This window comes from Periophthalmus magnuspinnatus, chromosome 9 (genome assembly GCF_009829125.3).
Source record: "Periophthalmus magnuspinnatus isolate fPerMag1 chromosome 9, fPerMag1.2.pri, whole genome shotgun sequence".
Lineage (NCBI taxonomy): Eukaryota > Metazoa > Chordata > Actinopteri > Gobiiformes > Gobiidae > Periophthalmus > Periophthalmus magnuspinnatus.
Window position 1 is genome coordinate 8898691 of NC_047134.1, and position 17744 is coordinate 8916434.

Genomic DNA, 17744 nt, shown 5'->3' on the forward strand with positions numbered 1-17744 from the left:
TAATAATTAATTTATTACATTTCAGTTAAATAAACACAGAAGAAAAACTTTGAACAAGGTTTACTCTTACCTATTTTAATATAATTTGGTCACGTTTGGCGGGACAGATTAATAAGCCCAAAGGGCCGTGTGTGGCCCGTTGGCCATAGTTTGTCCATGTCTGTCTTAGACTGTTGGAGTATTTGCTCACACACTTGTTCACAAAGTGGTGAACCTCGCCCCATGCTCCTTTTATACCCAATCATAACACTCACCTGTTTCTGCTTAACCTGTTCACCAGGTGCATTTTAAGCATTCCTCAACTTTCCCATTCTTTTGTTGCCCCTGGCCCAGCTTTATTGGAACGTGTTGCAGGCACCAATGGAAAAAAAAAAAATTGAGTGAATATTTGTATAAAAACAATAAAGTTTATCAGTTTGAACATTAAATATCTTTGTAGTTTATTCAGTTCAATATAGGTTGAAAAGGATTTGCAAATCATTGTATTCCATTTTTGTTTTTTAAGTTTTACACAGAGTCCCACATTAATTGGAATTGGGTTTGTAAGTCAAAAAACCTTTTGTCCAGTTGACAGTATTGAAATTTTCTTTTACTATGGATCAGACCTGGACAACTGATTACACAGACTATAAAAAGAAACAAATAATCAGAGATACAAAGCAAATTGGTAAATTTATTTAAGAATGTGCTTTATATATAGACAGTAGGGCGGTAAACAGGGGTGATACAAACGTGATAATACTAAATATGTTGTGTGGGCTCTTCACGGCAATCCACTGTCCAGACTGAGGAACTCCTGAGGGTCAGATATAGACACAGAGATAGAATAAGAGCCACAGCCAAAGCAGATGCAGTGATGCTGGTGAAGATGTGGTGGTGAGTGTAGTACCTTGATGCAACTGCCCGGAGATGCAGATCCATTGGTGACCAGCTTAGCCCTATGAGGATCTCTGTGCTTCAGGAAATCGCGGGCCAGGGACGCTGCCTCCTCTGGACTGAAGCAAACAGCACAAACAACCAGTAATGTGACATTTGTGAAGTGAATATTTTTCTTCGTACTTTTTGTGCATTTTTACTGTGATAAAGACCAATACAAGAATTTGCAAAGAAGCAGAGCAGGCATGAGTGAGAACTTTGTGCACAAAAAAAACAAGATGGATATTGATTGTAAAGTTCTTCTTAAAGTTTTTCTTTTAACTCAAAATGAACACATACAAGACAAACTAATTAGTACAGATAACACAAAAAAATGCTCAATTTATTTCTTTAAAGAAGACATATTGTGCTTGTGTCTGCTATATAGCTGTAATCTAATGACACCTGTGGATCATCATGTTATAATTTGCACATTTTAAATTGCAATATTCATCTAAAACGCCTCTCCATTTCTCCGGCGTTGCCCGCGGGGAGCAGCGGTGAGCTGCTGTGGGTTTGCTCATTACCCCACAGCTCAGCCGCCACGTGTTGGAGTTCACCCTGGTGAACGAGAGGGTCGCGTCCCTGTGCCTTTGGGTCGCGGACAGGTCTCTCACTGTTGTGTCGGCTTACGGGCCAAACAGCAGTGCAGAGTACCTGGCCTTCTTAGAGTCCCTGGGAGGGGTACTAAACATTGCACCAACTGTTGTTCAACTCTGTTGTTCTCCTGGGGGACTTCAATGCCCATGTGGGTAATGACACTGACACTTGGAGGGGTGCGATCGGGAGGAAAGACCTCCCCGATCTGAACCCGAGTGGTGTTTTGTTATTGGACTTCTGTGCTAGTCACAGTTTGTCCATAACGAACACCATGTTCGAGCACAAGAGTGTCCATCAGTGCACGTGGGGAGGCTGGGGACATGGACTCCGAGTGGGCCATGTTCTCCACCTCTACACTATGTGCAGAATTATTAGGCAAATAAGTATGTTGACCACATCATCCTTTTTATGCATGTTGTCGTACTCCAAGCTGTATAGGCTTAAAAGCCTACTACCAATTAAGTATTATCAGCTGATGTGCATCTGGGTAATGAGAAGGGGTGTGGTCTAATGACATCAACACCCTAAATCAGGTGTGCATAATTATTAGGCAACTTCCTTTCCTTTGGCAAAATGGGTCAAGAGAGATTTGACGGACTCTGAAAAGTCTAAAATTGTGAGATGTCTTGCAGAGGGATGCAGCAGCCTTGAAATTGCCAAGCTTTTGAAGCGGGATCACAGAACAATCCAGCATTTCATGGCAAATAGCCAACAGGGTTGCAAGAAGTGCGTTGAAAAAAGAAGGCGTAAAGTAACTTCCCAAGAATTGAGGAAAATCAATCGTGAAGCTGCCAAGATACCATTTGCCATCAGTTCTGCCATATTTCAGAGCTCCAACGTTACTGGAGTGTCAAAAAGCACAAGGTGTGCAATACTCAGGGACATGGCCAAGGTAAGGAAGGCTGAAAAACGACCACCACTGAACAAGAGACACAAGATAAAACGTCAAGACTGGGCCAAGAAATATCTCAAGACTGATTTTTCTAAGGTTTTATGGTCTGATGAAGTGAGAGTGAGCCTTGATGGGCCAGATGCATGGGCCCGTGGCTGGATCAGTAAAGGGCAGAAAGCTCCACTCCAACTCAGACGCCAGCAAGGTGGAGGAGGGGTACTGGTATGGGCTGGTATCATCAAAGATGAGCTTGTGGGACCTTTTCGGGTTGAGGATGGAGTCAAACTCAACTCCCAGTCCTACTGCCAGTTCCTGGAAGACACCTTCTTCAAGCGGTGGTACAAGAACAAGTTGCCATCTTTCAAGAAAAACATGATTTTCATGCAGGACAATGCTCCATCACATGCCTCCAAATACTCCACAGCATGGCTGGCCAGTAAAGGTTTAAAAGATGAAAAAATAATGACATGGCCCCCTTGTTCACCTGATCTGAACCCCATAAAGAACCTGTGGTCCCTCATGAAACGTAAGATCTACAAGGAGGGAAAACAGTACACCTCTCTGAACAGTGTCTGGGAGGCTGTGGTTGCTGCTGCACGCAATGTTGATGGTGAACAGATCAAGAAGCTGACAGAATCCATGGATGGGGGGCTTTTGAGTGTCCTTGTAAAGAAAGGTGGCTATATTTGTTACTGATTTGTTTTTGTTTTGTTTCTGAATGTCAGAAATGTTTATTTGTAAATTTTGAGTTGATAGTCGAACCTCAGATTCATGAGGAGCAGTGTGGTTTTCGTCCTGGTCGCGGAACACTGGACTCAGCTCTATACTCTCCATTGGGTCCTTGAGGGTTCATGGGAGTTTGCCCAACCAGTCCACATGTGTTTTGTGGATCTGGAGAAGGCATTCGACCGTGTCCCTCGTAGTGTCCTTTGGGGGAGTGCTCCGGGAGTATGGGGACCGGGGCTCTTTGCTAAGGGCTGTCCGGTCCCTGTATGACCGGAGCAGGAGCTGTGTTCGCAGTGTCGGCAATAAGTCAGACCTGTTCTGAATTTTTGTAATAATCTCAAGTAAGTAGAGAGAAGAGGGAGAGAGGGGTTAGCACTCAATCCTCAAATGCAGGATTATGCCTGGGCTTACCAGTTGTGGTTGACGAGGCACTTTACCAGCTGGCGAACTTCCTGTGTGTGCCCGTGTGACAGTATCAGATGTCGGAGGTGAGCGAAGTGTCTGGTCTTTATGAGCTTCTGCTGCTGCCCACTCTGACTGATGAAACTCAACACAGTGTCACGAATCTGCAACAGCCACAAAACACTCTTACAACAATGTTCAGTGTGAGGCCAGTAGACACACTAGCTGAATAATATGGTAGTGTAACAGCTTCTCACTGAACAGCGTGCCCTGTACACTTGATAGACTGATCTGGATATGAACTGTCAAGACTGATAGGAGTAGGGATGTACCGATCCAGCTTTTTCAGTTCTCATACTTACGACAATACTTAGGCATTAATTAGGCATTCGGATATCGGCAGATGTTTAAAGAGGCGGTATTTTACTTCTATGAGGTATTAACTGCTCACAAATAACATATTGAGATCAGTGTGTTACCTTTTATTGTTTTGAAAATGGTATATTTGCTGAAAGCAACATATTAACAAGTTTAATTTTCAGAGTCACTATGTACAGTTTTTGTATCATGCTTTTGCATATTTATGGAGAATTGTCGTGTGGGAGCATAGATGACGTAGGCTTGTGGGCTGAGCACTGGACAGGAATGTTACAGCTAACTGTAAGGAGGGTTCAAATAGGGCCTGGGAGTGATCGCTAAATTACTGAAAGATGCATGGATAACATCTAAAACCTCTTCAGGTATGTATCTGATGAGGGAACAACGTTGACATACTTGACTTATTACAATTACCATTTGTGTTATGTAGCTGTTATTTATCCTGCAAGTAACTAATGAACAGCTTTGTATGAAGAAAAGTTCAAACATTTTTTATAGTATATTCTGGGCCAGTAAATTTTCTCATTACATCCTATTAAAGGGCTGAATGATCAGGTTAGGATAAGAGAGGTGGCCCATTGTAGTTAAATAAACTCCTTCCCCCTATAACAATAACAATCTATAGCCAAGGCCAGCCACAGTCTCCCATTTACAGTGATTGGTAGTATATGGCATATATGGATCTAGAATAGAGGCTGAAATAAAAACAAAAGGTGCATACCGGTATATCTTTGGTCCTTGGGTGAAATGCTGCTAATATACCTAAAAGTTCCAGTACATTAAACCAGACATAATATCCAAAAATAATAACAAAAAGTATTTTATAATATAATTTGTTTTTTCATCATGGTGTAAAGATACAGACACCTCTTTAGCTTTATTGTTTATGTTAAGAAAGAGGACATTATATCAGGAAATATTTCTCAGACTGAAATATGAAAAAAATCCTCTGATGTCACCAATACTAATAAAACACCAAGGGCTGGACGATCTCTGCCCCAAGTGGAGGAGTTCAAGTATCTCGGGGTCTTGTTCACGAGTGAGGGAAGGATGGAGTGTGAGATTGACAAGCGGATCGGTGCAGCGTCTGCAGTGATGCGGTCGCTGTATCGGTCTGTTGTGGTAAAGAAGGAGCTGAGCCCAAAGGCGAAGCTCTCGGTTTGCCGGTCAATCTACGTTCCTACCCTCACCTATGGTCATGAGCTCTGGGTAATGACTGAAAGGACAAGGTCGCGGATACAAGCGGCTGAAATGGGTTTCCTCCGCAGGGTGGCTGGATCCCTTAGGGATACGGTGAGGAGCTCGGTCACACGGGAGGAGCTCGGAGTAGAGCCACTACTCCTACACGTTGAGAGGAACCAGTTGAGGTGGCTCGGGCATCTGCTCAGGATGCCTCCTGGATGCCTCCCTAGGGAGGTGTTCTGGGCATATCCCACCGGGAGGCCCCGGGGAAGACCCAGGACACGCTGGAGGGACTATGTCTCTCGTCTGGCCTGGGAATGCCTTGGGTCCCACCGGAGGAGCTGGAGGACGTGTCTGGGGTGCGGGACGTCTGGGAGTCCCTGCTTAGACTGCTGCCCCCGTGACTCGGCCCCGGATAAGCGCAAGAAAATGGATGGATGGATGGGCTGGACGATATATTGCCTCCTGTATCAACATAACAGCCGATATTTCAGAGTGTCCTTTTAGAACACACTAATGAGTCAAAATGGAAATAGAAGAGCGTTACAGTGGCTTACAAAAGCATTGATCCCCCTGGAACCTTTTCAAATTTTGTCAAGTCACAACCACAAATTTTAATATTTTTTATTTTGCATTTTATGTGAATAAGTAACACAAAATGGCACATAAGTGTGAAGTAGAAACAAAATTGTACATCTTTTCCAGATAAAAAAAAGAAAGAAAAGGGCAGCACGCATAAGTATTCAGCCCTTAAAGTCAATACTTTGTGGAACCGCCCAAGTAACAGCAGTATATTGTTCATCCCTATGAAATACAGCCTTCAGATACATGTGCTTAGTGTATGTGCATTATTTTTTTTTTAATCCAATAACACCATGACTAAACCCACATAGAATGTCTGACCTTTGAAGGGATTCCTGCCAGCTCTCCAGTGCTCATGAGCTCCTCCACTTGTTCCAGAACAGTGAGCGGGTTACAGAGTGACAGAAAGCCCTGGTACAGCATACATCGCAGTCGGTATAAAGACAGATAAAATACTGTGAATATACTTATGCTTAGTGCAGAATTAACTACCTGGATCTGTTGGGCCTTTTTCTGGGCATAGGGGATGAGGAGCAGAGTCCCCAGAGCAAACGCAGACAGCTGTAACTGAGCAAAGCGGTTAGCGATGCCAATCAGGTCCAGACTGAGCACAAAGGGACACCTTCACCGGAATCAGCACAAACACATGACATCAGCTGTTATCTGTACATATGTAAGAGGCGGTGAGGATGTGAGCACATACTTGAGTAGCAGCACAAAAGTCCTGTACAAGATGATCTGCTGCTCCGGGGTCAGAGGGAAAGAAGCTGCATCAACAAGACAACAACACTTCACCTACTTTCAATGATACTCAAACTACGTGTCAAACAGTGAAGGGGCGGTGTACCTGAGACAAAGGGGGCCAAAATAGTACTCCTCCAAGTCCTTGAAAAACTGGAAATCTGAAATAAAAATGCAGTTCAGTTTTATATTTTACTCTGTTAAAACATTTGCAAATAAATAATTGTTGAAAAGTTACCTCCCACAGAGAGGGCACAGCCACCAATGCATCCAGAATCTTCTGCAAGTGGCCAATCTGAAGATAGGGTAGTCATGTTTAGGTTTAAGGAACTCTATGATTACACACTGTAGTTAATGTGTTGACTCACCAGGTTGAAGCCCAGCAGTTTCTGGAGTAGACTATTCCAAAGCTGAGGGTCATAGATCTGGTACTCCAGACACAGGTCTGTCACCAGCTGAACAGCCTGGTACACAACAGTAACATATTATTATTACCGGTATATGTCTAATACATCTCACACTCATTTACATAGTGCTGTGCTCCTCACCCGGGGCTCATGGCTGTGGTTCTTCCACAGCCCTTTTACCAGACCATCTTTAGGGCTGCTTAGGAACGACTGCAGTGTGTATGGGATGTTTAAGGCCTCCAGTTGAGACACAAACACGTAAGACTTCAGGTAAAACCTGGATTAATACAGTGAAAAAACAAAGATGATTAAAATGCACTTAACTACAATTATGTGTGTACTACAGCCATACTGGATCTGTCCTCTGGGTATATATGTGTGCATCTCCAGTGTCTGAGCATCAGTGAGGCGGACCAGGCAGAGCAGAGCGCGGGTGCGATGGCAGAAGGTCAGGCGAGGGCCCGAGCTACTCAGAGGCTGCAGAGGAAATGGCACCACATCAGCATAAGCAGGTACCCAAAGATATGCAGACACCGTGATACTAACCCAAGTCTCAGCTGATAACACAGGAGTGAGAAGATGGAGTGACTTCTCCATGGGGCAGGACTGAAGCATGTACACAACCCTTTCAACACACACACATTAATGCCATCAAAAAACAGACACACGTTACATATGCAGAATGCCGTACCTCATCAGGTCTGGATCATCCTCAATGCTCACACAGTCACCAGCACTCATTTCCTGTTCAATACACAGACAATTTCAGATTGGCTTAAATATAAAAGTCACAAAACACTATTACAAAACACACTCTACAAACCTTGGCTACTGCAGGTCCGGTTTTGCAGATCCATTTTTCCAAAAGCATATTACAAATTTTCAACAGATCCACGCTGTTTATTGCAGCCACTTCTTTAATAACAGCATGCAGGTCTGTAGAGAGATTGAACAGTCTTATATACAGAGGTGAGCAGTGGAATTTTGCATCCCTTGCACAGTCTGAGCAAGGACACCTCCAGTTCATTGTTGACTTTCCCCTGTGGTTATGGTGTCATCCAACTATTACAGAGTTTGTCCTTCTTTAACATTACCAGTTTCTTTGACCAACTCCTCTCACTGAAACGGTATACTATGTACTCATTTTATCTCAGCCAGCTTGTCTCCAGGCTTGTTCTTCCTTTCTTATTTAAATCTCCTTGTGTGGAAGCATAGTCAGACTTGAATAGCCAGTACTAACCTGCAGTGTTAAATATTCAAGTCACCGGGTCTGGACTGATGGTAAATAAACTTCTCCTCCTCTCCTGCCTTTCTTTACAACTCTAGGAATCGTCAGGACAACACTTATTTTCCCTATCAGGTAGCAATCATATTTTAATAATACCATATTTCTCAGAGTAGTTTTCAGTACTCCTACTTGAGTTAAATATTTCACAGGGTATCAGTACTTTTACTTGAATAAAAGCTTTAAATCTAAAAGTGGCAAAAGCAGTATGTGTGTGTAATCCCTCAGTCTTCCAAAACAAAAAAATAAATACATAAATTCTGTTAACTGCACAAAAGGTAGAATGGCTTTTCACCGCTCATCCGGCTTCTTCAATTTGTCAGATTGCTGATGGACACTGGCATATATCTGAAAAGCGGATCCAACTATACTGAAACTAAGGTCGTTTTCACACTGCTACTAGTTAGGTCGATGTTGCGTGAAAGCTCAAGCTCACTACTCTGACAACAATGAGCTTGGGCTGGTGTGAACCCAACAGTCCCATTCTGGACCACAGTAAAAAGCTTATCTGAGAACACTTCAAACAGGAGAACTGTGCCTGAATCATATTGTGCATAATTGTTCAGGGCCCTAACAGGTGCTCTCACACTTATTAGCATATTGGCTATCACTATTTTTTCTTTGTTTTGAGGTTTGAGGATGGAGTTATAAATAGGAGATATATGCTGTCTAAGCCTCACATTCCTACATTCCCGTTCAAAGATGGATCATCTTTTCCAACAGAAATTGCTTCTTTAACTTCCCTCTCAAACTATTTCTTTTCTTTGGCTAAGATCTGTACCTCACCATCTCCAACAGAATGGCTAGTGGCTTTAGACTCTAGTTTCTCCAATGTAACACTCACTGCAGTCTTCACTACACTGAATGGAGTAGACCACATTACTTTGTATGACTTGGGATTGTGTCCTTTGGGTGAACCAACTCTGTATGGAATAGTTACATCTTTTCTCCTAGATTCTGATTCTCTGTTGTCCTGTGTTTTATCTACAAACACAGAGGGCCGAAATGGGCCTTAATTAGAACTAAGAGAGTTAAAGAGAGTTGCATCTGTATCATTCAAAAGTAAGAGAGAGTAAGTAAGAGAGAAGCTTATTTGAAAGCACAATGTTTGGCTAGTCACCCACATCTCCTCATATGAATATTGTCATGATAATAAGGAATAAACTCGATACTCAGTACCAATTCTGTTACCACAACGATAATAAAAAGCACTCTTTGTTTAGACAATACAATGTACTTAAATCAAAGTACTCTTTTATATTTCCATATCTGTGTAATCCCTCAGTCGCCCAGGTAGGTTCCATAGTGGTCCATGGACGTATACTAGTCTATGTAGCCTTATACCAGTAATTGTTCTGATGGGTAAATTTCTGTCCTGTGCACATAGACTGTACATACAAATGGACATACCTAACCAGAGAGCTTCATTTAGCTAGAGCTGAATGCTATGGGTGACGTGACACTCCCTTTATGCAGTCTATGCATGTGAATGTGACTTTCAGTATTGATACCTGCTCAAACAGGTATATAGTTTTGCTACTACAACCGCAATTCCAATGAATTTGGGGTGCTGTGTAAAACTTAAAAAAAAAAAAAAACAGAATCCAGTGATTTGCAAATCCTTTTCAACCTATATGGAACTGAATAAACTACAAAGACATGATATTTAATGTTCAAACTCCATCCATCCATCCATCCATTTTCTTCCGCTTATCCGGGGCCGGGTCGCGGGGGCAGCAGTCTAAGCAGGGACTCCCAGACTTCCCTCACCCCGGACACGTCCTCCAGCTCCTCCGGTGGGACCCCAAGGCGTTCCCAGGCTAGCCGAGAGACATAGTCCCTCCAGCGTGTCCTGGGTCTTCCCCGGGGCCTCCTCCCGGTGGGACATGCCCAGAACACCTCCCTAGGGAGGCATCCAGGAGGCATCCTGAGCAGATGCCCGAGCCACCTCAGCTGGTTCCTCTCAACGTGTAGGAGCAGCGGCTCTACTCCGAGCTCCTCCCGTGTGACCGAGCTCCTCACCCTATCCCTAAGGGTGCGCCCGGCCACTCTGCGGAGGAAACCCATTTCAGCCGCTTGTATCCGCGATCTTGTCCTTTCGGTCATTACCCAGAGCTCATGACCATAGGTGAGGGTAGGAACGTAGATTGACCGGTAAATCGAGAGCTTCGCCTTTGGGCTCAGCTCCTTCTTTACCACAACGGACCGATACAGCGACCGCATCACTGCAGACGCTGCACCGATCCGCCTGTCAATCTCCCGCTCCATCCTTCCCTCACTCGTGAACAAGACCCGGAGATACTTGAACTCCTCCACTTGGGGCAGAGACTCACCACCCACCCGGAGAGAGCAAACCACCTTTTTCCGGTCGAGAACCATGGCCTCGGATTTGGAGGAGCTGATTCTCATCCCAGCCGCTTCACACTCGGCTGCAAACCGCCCCAGTGCCTGCTGCAGGTCCTGGCTCGAAGAAGCCATCAGGACAACATCATCTGCAAACAGCAGAGATGAAATCCTGTGGTTCCCAAACCAGGCCCCCTCCGGCCCCTGGCTGCGCCTAGAAATTCTGTCCATAAATATAATGAACAGAACCGGTGACAAAGGGCAGCCCTGGCGGAGTCCAACATGCACCGGGAACAGGTCTGACTTACTGCCGGCAATGCGAACACAGCTCCTGCTCCGGTCATACAGGGACCGGACAGACCTTAGCAAAGAGCCCCGGACCCCATACTCCCAGAGCACCCCCCAAAGGACACCACGAGGGACACGGTCGAATGCCTTCTTCAGATCCACAAAACACATGTGGACTGGTTGGGCAAACTCCCATGAGCCCTCGAGGACCCGATGAAGAGTATAGAGCTGGTCCAGTGTTCCACGACCAGGACGAAAACCACACTGCTCCTCCCGAATCCGAGGTTCGACTATCGGTCGGATTCTCCTCTCCAGTACCCTGGAATAGACCTTACCGGGAAGGCTGAGGAGTGTGATTCCCCTGTAATTGGAACACACCCTCCGGTCCCCCTTCTTATACAGAGGGACCACCACCCCGGTCTGCCATTCCACAGGTACTGTCCCCGACCGCCACGCGATGTTGCAGATACGTGTCAGCCAAGACAGCCCCACAACATCCAGAGACTTGAGGTACTCAGGACGGATCTCGTCCACCCCCGGAGCCTTGCCACCGAGGAGCTTGCCAACCACCTCAGTGACTTCAGCCAGGGTGATGGACGAGTCCGCCTCTGGGTCCCCAGTTTCTGCTTCCTCCTCGGAAGACGTGACAGTGGGATTGAGGAGATCCTCAAAGTATTCCTTCCACCAATGTTCAAACTGATAAACTTTATTGTTTTTATGCAAATATTCACTCATTTTCAACTTGATGTCTGCAACACGTTCCAATAAAGCTGGGACAGGGGCATGTTTACCACTGTGTTGTTAAAAGGAAAGGTGATGTAACAATCAATAAGCATTTGGGAACTGAGAACACTAACTGTTGAAGCTTTGCAGGAGGAATCCTTTCCCATTCTTGTTGAATGTACAACTTGAGTTGCTCAGCAGTCCGGGGTCTCCGCTGTCATATTTTGCGCTTCATAATGTGCCACATATTTTCAGTGGGAAACAGGTCTGAACTGCAGGCAGGCCAGTCTAGCACTCTTACTACAAAGGCACGCTGTTGTAACGCATGCAGAATGTGGCTTGGCATCGTCTTGCTGAAATAAGCAAGGACCTCCCTCAAAAAGACGCTGCTTGGATGGCAGCATACACACATGGACAAAATTGTTGGTACCGTCGGTTAATGAAAGAAAAACTCACAATGGTCACAGAAATAACTTGAATCTGAGAAAAGTAATAATAAATAAAAAATTCTATGAAATTTAACCAATGAAAGTCAGACATTGCTTTTCAACCATGCTTCAACAGAATTATATATATATATATATATATATATATATATATATATATATATATATATATATATATATATATATATATATATATATATATATATATATATATATATATATATATATATATATATATATATATATATATATATATATAAATAAATAAAATAAACTCATGAAACAGGCCTGGACAAAAATTATTGTACCCTTAACTTAATATTTTGTTACACAATCTTTTGAAGCAATCACTGAAATCAAACTATTCCTGTAACTGTCAATGAGACCCACTCCTAATGAGCAAACTGCTCCAGTTGTCTCAGGTTTGTAGAGTGCCTTTTCCAGACGGCATGTTTCAGCTCCTTCTAAAGATGCTCAATAGGATTTAGGTCGGGGCTCATAGAAGTCCACTTTAAAATAGTCCAGTGTTTTCCTCTTAGCCATTCTTGGGTGTTTTAGCTGTGTGTTTTGGGTCATTGTCCAAGACCCATGACTAAGACCAAGCTTTCTGACACTGGCCAGCACATTTCTCTATAGAATCCCTTGATAGTCTTGAGATTTCATTGTACCCTGCATAGATTCAAGACACCCCGTGCCAGATGCACCAAAGCAGCCCCAGAACATAACAGAGCCTCCTCCATGTTTCACAGTATGGACAGTGTTCTTTTCTTGATGTGCTTCATTTTTCCGTCTGTGAACATAGAGCTGATATGCCTTGGCAAAAGTTCAATTTTTGCCTCATCTGTACATAGGACATTCTCCCAGAAGCTTTGTGGTTTGTCAACATGTAGTTTGGCAAATTCCAATCTGGCTTTTTTATGATTTGTTTTCAATAATGGTGTCGTCCTTGGTCGTCTCCCATTAAGTCCACTTTGGCTCAAACAACAATGGATGGTGCGATCTGACACTGATGTTCCTTGATCTTGAATTTCACCTTTAATCTCTTTAGAAGTTTTTCTGGGCTCTTTTGTTACCATTCGTATTATCCATCTTTTTGATTTGTCATCGATTTTCCTCCTGTGGCCACGTCCAGGGACGTTGGCCACAGTCCCATGGATCTTATATTTCCGAATAATATGTGCAACTGTGGTCACAGGAAAATCAAGCTGCTTGGAGATGGTCTTATAGCCTTTACCTTTAACATGCTTGTCTATAAGTTTCTTTCTAATCTCCTGAGATAACCCTTTCCTTTGTTTCTTCTAGTCCATGTTGAGTGTGGTACACACCATGTCACCAAACAGCACCATGACTACCTGTAGTCTATATATATATATATATATATATATATATATATATTATATATATGGTTACAAGATTGTAGACACCTGTGATGCTAATTAGTGGACAGTTGGATTAACATGTCCCTCTGGTCACATTATTTTCAGTCTTTTCTAGGGTTACCATAATTTTTGTCCAGGCCCGTTTCATGAGGTTACTTTGTAAAATAATTCTGTTGAAGCATGGTTGAAAAGCAATGTCTGACTTTCATTGCTTAGATTTCATAGTACAGCAGCATTTGTGGGTGTTGTTGATATATGGCTTTCGCTTTGCATGGTGCAGTTTTAACTTGCACTTGGAGATGTAGCGACGAACTTTGTTAACAGACAATGGTTTCCTGAAGTGTTCCTGAGCCCATGTGGTAATATCCTTCACATATTCATGCCTGATTTTAATACAATACTGCTTGAGGGATCGAAGGTCAGTGTTGGTTTTCCGTCTTGCCTCTTACATGCAGAGATTTCTCCAGATTCTCTGAATCTTTTGATGATATTATGGAGCGTAGATGATGAAATCCCTAAATTCCTTGCAAATTCCTTGTACATTGAGAAACGTTGGGCTTAGACTGTTGGAGTCTTTGCTCACGCAGTTGTTCATAAAGTGGTGAACCTTGCCTCATTCTTGCTTGTGAATGACTGAGCCCTTCGGGGATGCTCCTTTTATACCCAATCATGACACTCACCTATTTCCAATTAACCTGTATTTTAAGCATTACTCAACTTTCCCATTCTTTTGTTGCCCCTGTCGCAGCTTTACTGGAACATGTTGCAGGCATCAAATTGAAAATGAGTGAATATTTGCATAAAAACAATAAAGTTTATCAGTTTGAATATTAAATATCATGTTTTTGTAGTTTATTCAGTTCAATATAGGTTGAAAAGGATTTTCAAATCATTGTATATGAGTGTATATGAGTATATATGAGTATGAGTGTTCCAACTTCATTGGAATTGGGGTTGTAGTATTAGTATGAATTAGCATATGATTTTTGATAATTTGGCAATCCTAACAGGTGCTGCTGCTGACCTGGATATGACTGACAGGCCGTGTCCCTGTAGCGCTGCTCCACACTGCTGTGCTCATACAGGGACACGATGAGCTTGGCAGGCAGTCCACTCAGCTTCAGGAGCTCTGGGCTGCTCAGATGATTGGCTATAAGCGTGTTCTCTGTGGCAGAACGCTGGTACTGCAGCTTCAACTTGGACAGGAAGGTTTCACCTCTGGATTGAGCAGGCGCCTGAAGATTAGGAACAATAAACAATATAAATTTTTTTTAAAAGGTGCATTGCTCAAGTTTTCTGCTTTGTCTCCACAAACATGGCATGGCAAGGCAAGGCAAGTTTATTTGTATAGCACAATTCGTACACAAGGTAATTCAAAGTGCTTTACAGAATAAGAAAGACATTAAAATCACACAAATCAAAACATAAATAATCACTCAATCTGCAACTCTCACCCACTCGTTTGCACCCTTTAAAAACTCTCACTCGCACTCTTTAAACACTGTCTTGCTCAGTTTAAGAACTTTCCCGTTACTTTACAAAAAACTTTCCTGTCACTTCTCAAATACTTTCCTGTCACTTTACTATGTCTAATAAAAGTCCATCAGTCCATGTTTCTTTTGTCATCATAAAATTACCATTAAAAAGGAGAAGAGTGCAGAATAAAAATCTTTCAGTCGTATGCACAGCTAAACAGAACCGTTTTGAGCCTGGATTTAAATATTGTCAAAGTAGAGGCCTGTCTCACATCTTCAGGAAGACTGTTCCAAGTTTTAGTTGCATAAAACTGAAACGCTGATTCCCCATGTTTAGTCCTGACTCTGGGCACCAGCAGGAGGCTGGTCCCTGAAGTCCTCAAATTGCGAGATGGTTCATATGGCACTAACATGTCGGAGATATACTTTGTCTATAAGTCTCTCCATGGCCTAGGTCCAAGCAGAGCTGCTTGTGCATGTTATTGCTCTGATGAGAATGTTCCACTGTATAATTATAAGCCTACTTGGCACTGCAAGCAGTGATAAAGGGCCCTCGCAAACCCTTGAGACCACTGAAGTGCACGCCACAGTCTGAGAGATGCATATTAACCTTAGCTTGACATGTGATTCAATATTTCCAGTGTCATGTTGGAGATAAATGTTTACGGCGCACTGTAACTTTGCACTGGGGAAACATTTTTAAGGATAGAATTTTAATCCACACATTTTGTCAAGCTCATCAAGATACACTGACACTACATTGGATTTGTCTGAATCTACACTGAATGGAGTAGACCACATTACTTCTGAATGTTGTTTGCAAAAGCTACATTTTATGCTTTCAAAATGGCTGCTTCGTTAAGAGCTCATTATGATCACACCCTCGACTTTGGACATCTGTATAATTAGCTTCAAAATGGCCATCTTCACATCTGTGTTAGGGTGTGGTCCCCATAGATTTTTTTGCTCAGGGTCACATAAAGGGTGTGTGTACCAAATTTCATTAGTCTAGGACAAACAAAAAATTTCTGCCCCATTACAACTGCGTGGAAGGCACAGAAGAGACATTTTTAAAGATAGAAGAATATAGAAGAATAAGTTGCATATTAGTATGTTCAGGTCATTAAAATACACAAACACCACTTTGGGCGCATGAGTCGCTGACTCGCCCTCCTCACACATTCGTGCTCGGGCCCTAAATATATCAATTCTCCGTACACCCAGGCACCACACGAGCAGTGAGCCAGAAAAACAGATAATGGAGGCGCCAACAAGCAACAACAGGCCATGTAGGTCAGGGGTCTTGTCTTATCTTTAAAAAGTGTATATGTACAAAAATGTTGTGTAGATGGGTTTTCATGTTAAATGTGTGATCTATAAAAAGACAACTTGTTGTGGAAATGAGCAGTCTGGTCCAAAAAGAGATGAGAAAGACAAGAAGTAAGCAAGGTTGATGATGTTTAAGGACATTTTCGTTTTCTTTTTACATAGTAAATGCCAAAAGTAAATCTGCCAGCTGGACAAAAACTTGTAGGAGTGAAAACGTTTCGCTGCTCATCCAAGCTGCTGCTTCACTTCTGGACAGATTGCTGGTGGGCACTGCCTTATATCTATGTGGAGGGAGGAGTCAACTTCTGAAACGGCTTTTGTTTACAGTTTCTGTAGGTAGGCTAGGTCTATTGAGCTACACTAAGTGTGCCTGAGACATATTTTGCATATTCATTCAGCTCTTAATGGGTACTTCCACGCCTATTGGCATCCTGGCTAGCTCCATTGTTCTTTGTTTCCTTTGTCTGCTTTAGGTCTGAGGATAGGATGGAGGTATAGATAGGGGATAGATGATGTCTAAAGCCCCCATTCCTGTTCAAGGAAGAATCATTTTCTTAACAAAAATTGATTCTTTAACTCCCTCCTCAAACCATTTCTTTTCTCTAGTTAAGATCTGTGAGTGGTTACTGGCTTTGAGATGGCGATGTATGGCGACTGGGGTCCAGAGGAGCTCTTGCACTGGTGTTGGCACATTCTCTTATGGAGTGGCTGTTTAGTTTCTCCAATGTAACATTCACTGCACTCTTCACTACACTGAATGGAGTAGACCACATTAATTTGTTTATGGCTCGGGGTTTTGTCCTTTGGGTGAACCAGTTTCTACCTTAAAGTATTTGTAGGTTTGAAATAGACCGGAATTTTATAATTCTCTGAAGCTTTTCAGATACACCGTCTAAGTTCAGATACACCTTCTAGGTTTAGATTTCCTGTTATTCTCTATTTTAACTCTTTAATATACTGAAGTCCCATTTTAGATATCTACAAGCTGAGAGGGCTTTCTCCACATCCCAGCTTGTGGATATCCAAAATGGGCCTTCAATAGATATAAGAGAGCTAAAAATAGGACAACAGGGAATATGAACCTAGAGGAAAAGGTGTAACTATTCCTTACACAGCTAGTGTGTCTATCTAGAGGAGAGTTAAAGAAGCAATTTTGTTTAAGTAAGACAATCCTTCCTTGAAGAGGAATTGGAGCCTTAAAAATCATCTTTCCCGACATCTATAACTCTATCCTCAGACTTAAAGCAAACAAAGGAAACAAAGAACAAGCCAGGTGTGAAAAATACCCATCAAGGGGTGTATGACTATGCTAAATATGTCTCAGGCACCGTGCACACTTAGTGGAGCAGCAAAACATCTTCACTCCTACAACTTTTTTTTCCAGTTGAAGTCAAAGCAAGTTTCTCCATGAAGTCAAGCAGGTGGCAGAACCCCACCAGAAAGGTTACACAGAGCACCTTTAAGTAAAAAAGAAAAGGCTTATCCACAAAGAGGTCCCTTTCTATTGTTCCATCTTTATACTGTATCTTTTACACATTTTAATAATTATTTGGTAAGTACAAGTAACAAATTACTAATAATTTTCTCTCCTCAATCTAGGGCAAAATTGAACATGGAGATATTATTGCTTTGCGTACTAATTTGTAAATGT

The 17744-nt window shown here is 42.7% G+C and overlaps 1 protein-coding gene across 1 annotated transcript in view; it reads right to left on the minus strand.

The window, feature by feature from the left end:
* Positions 1-693: 693 nt before the first annotated feature.
* Positions 694-17744, minus strand: part of kntc1 (kinetochore associated 1) — a 73155-nt gene continuing 56104 nt past the window's right edge. The window contains exons 47-61 of the mRNA XM_033972448.2: positions 14314-14524; positions 7649-7761; positions 7517-7569; positions 7372-7450; positions 7178-7302; positions 6967-7102; positions 6787-6882; positions 6657-6713; positions 6525-6579; positions 6381-6444; positions 6170-6299; positions 5999-6088; positions 3545-3699; positions 890-995; positions 694-796 (exon numbers count right to left, since the gene is read on the minus strand). Of these exons, the coding sequence (XP_033828339.1) occupies positions 764-796; positions 890-995; positions 3545-3699; positions 5999-6088; positions 6170-6299; positions 6381-6444; positions 6525-6579; positions 6657-6713; positions 6787-6882; positions 6967-7102; positions 7178-7302; positions 7372-7450; positions 7517-7569; positions 7649-7761; positions 14314-14524 (1503 nt within the window). The 3' untranslated portion in view covers positions 694-763. The remainder of the gene's footprint in view (positions 797-889; positions 996-3544; positions 3700-5998; positions 6089-6169; positions 6300-6380; positions 6445-6524; positions 6580-6656; positions 6714-6786; positions 6883-6966; positions 7103-7177; positions 7303-7371; positions 7451-7516; positions 7570-7648; positions 7762-14313; positions 14525-17744) is intronic.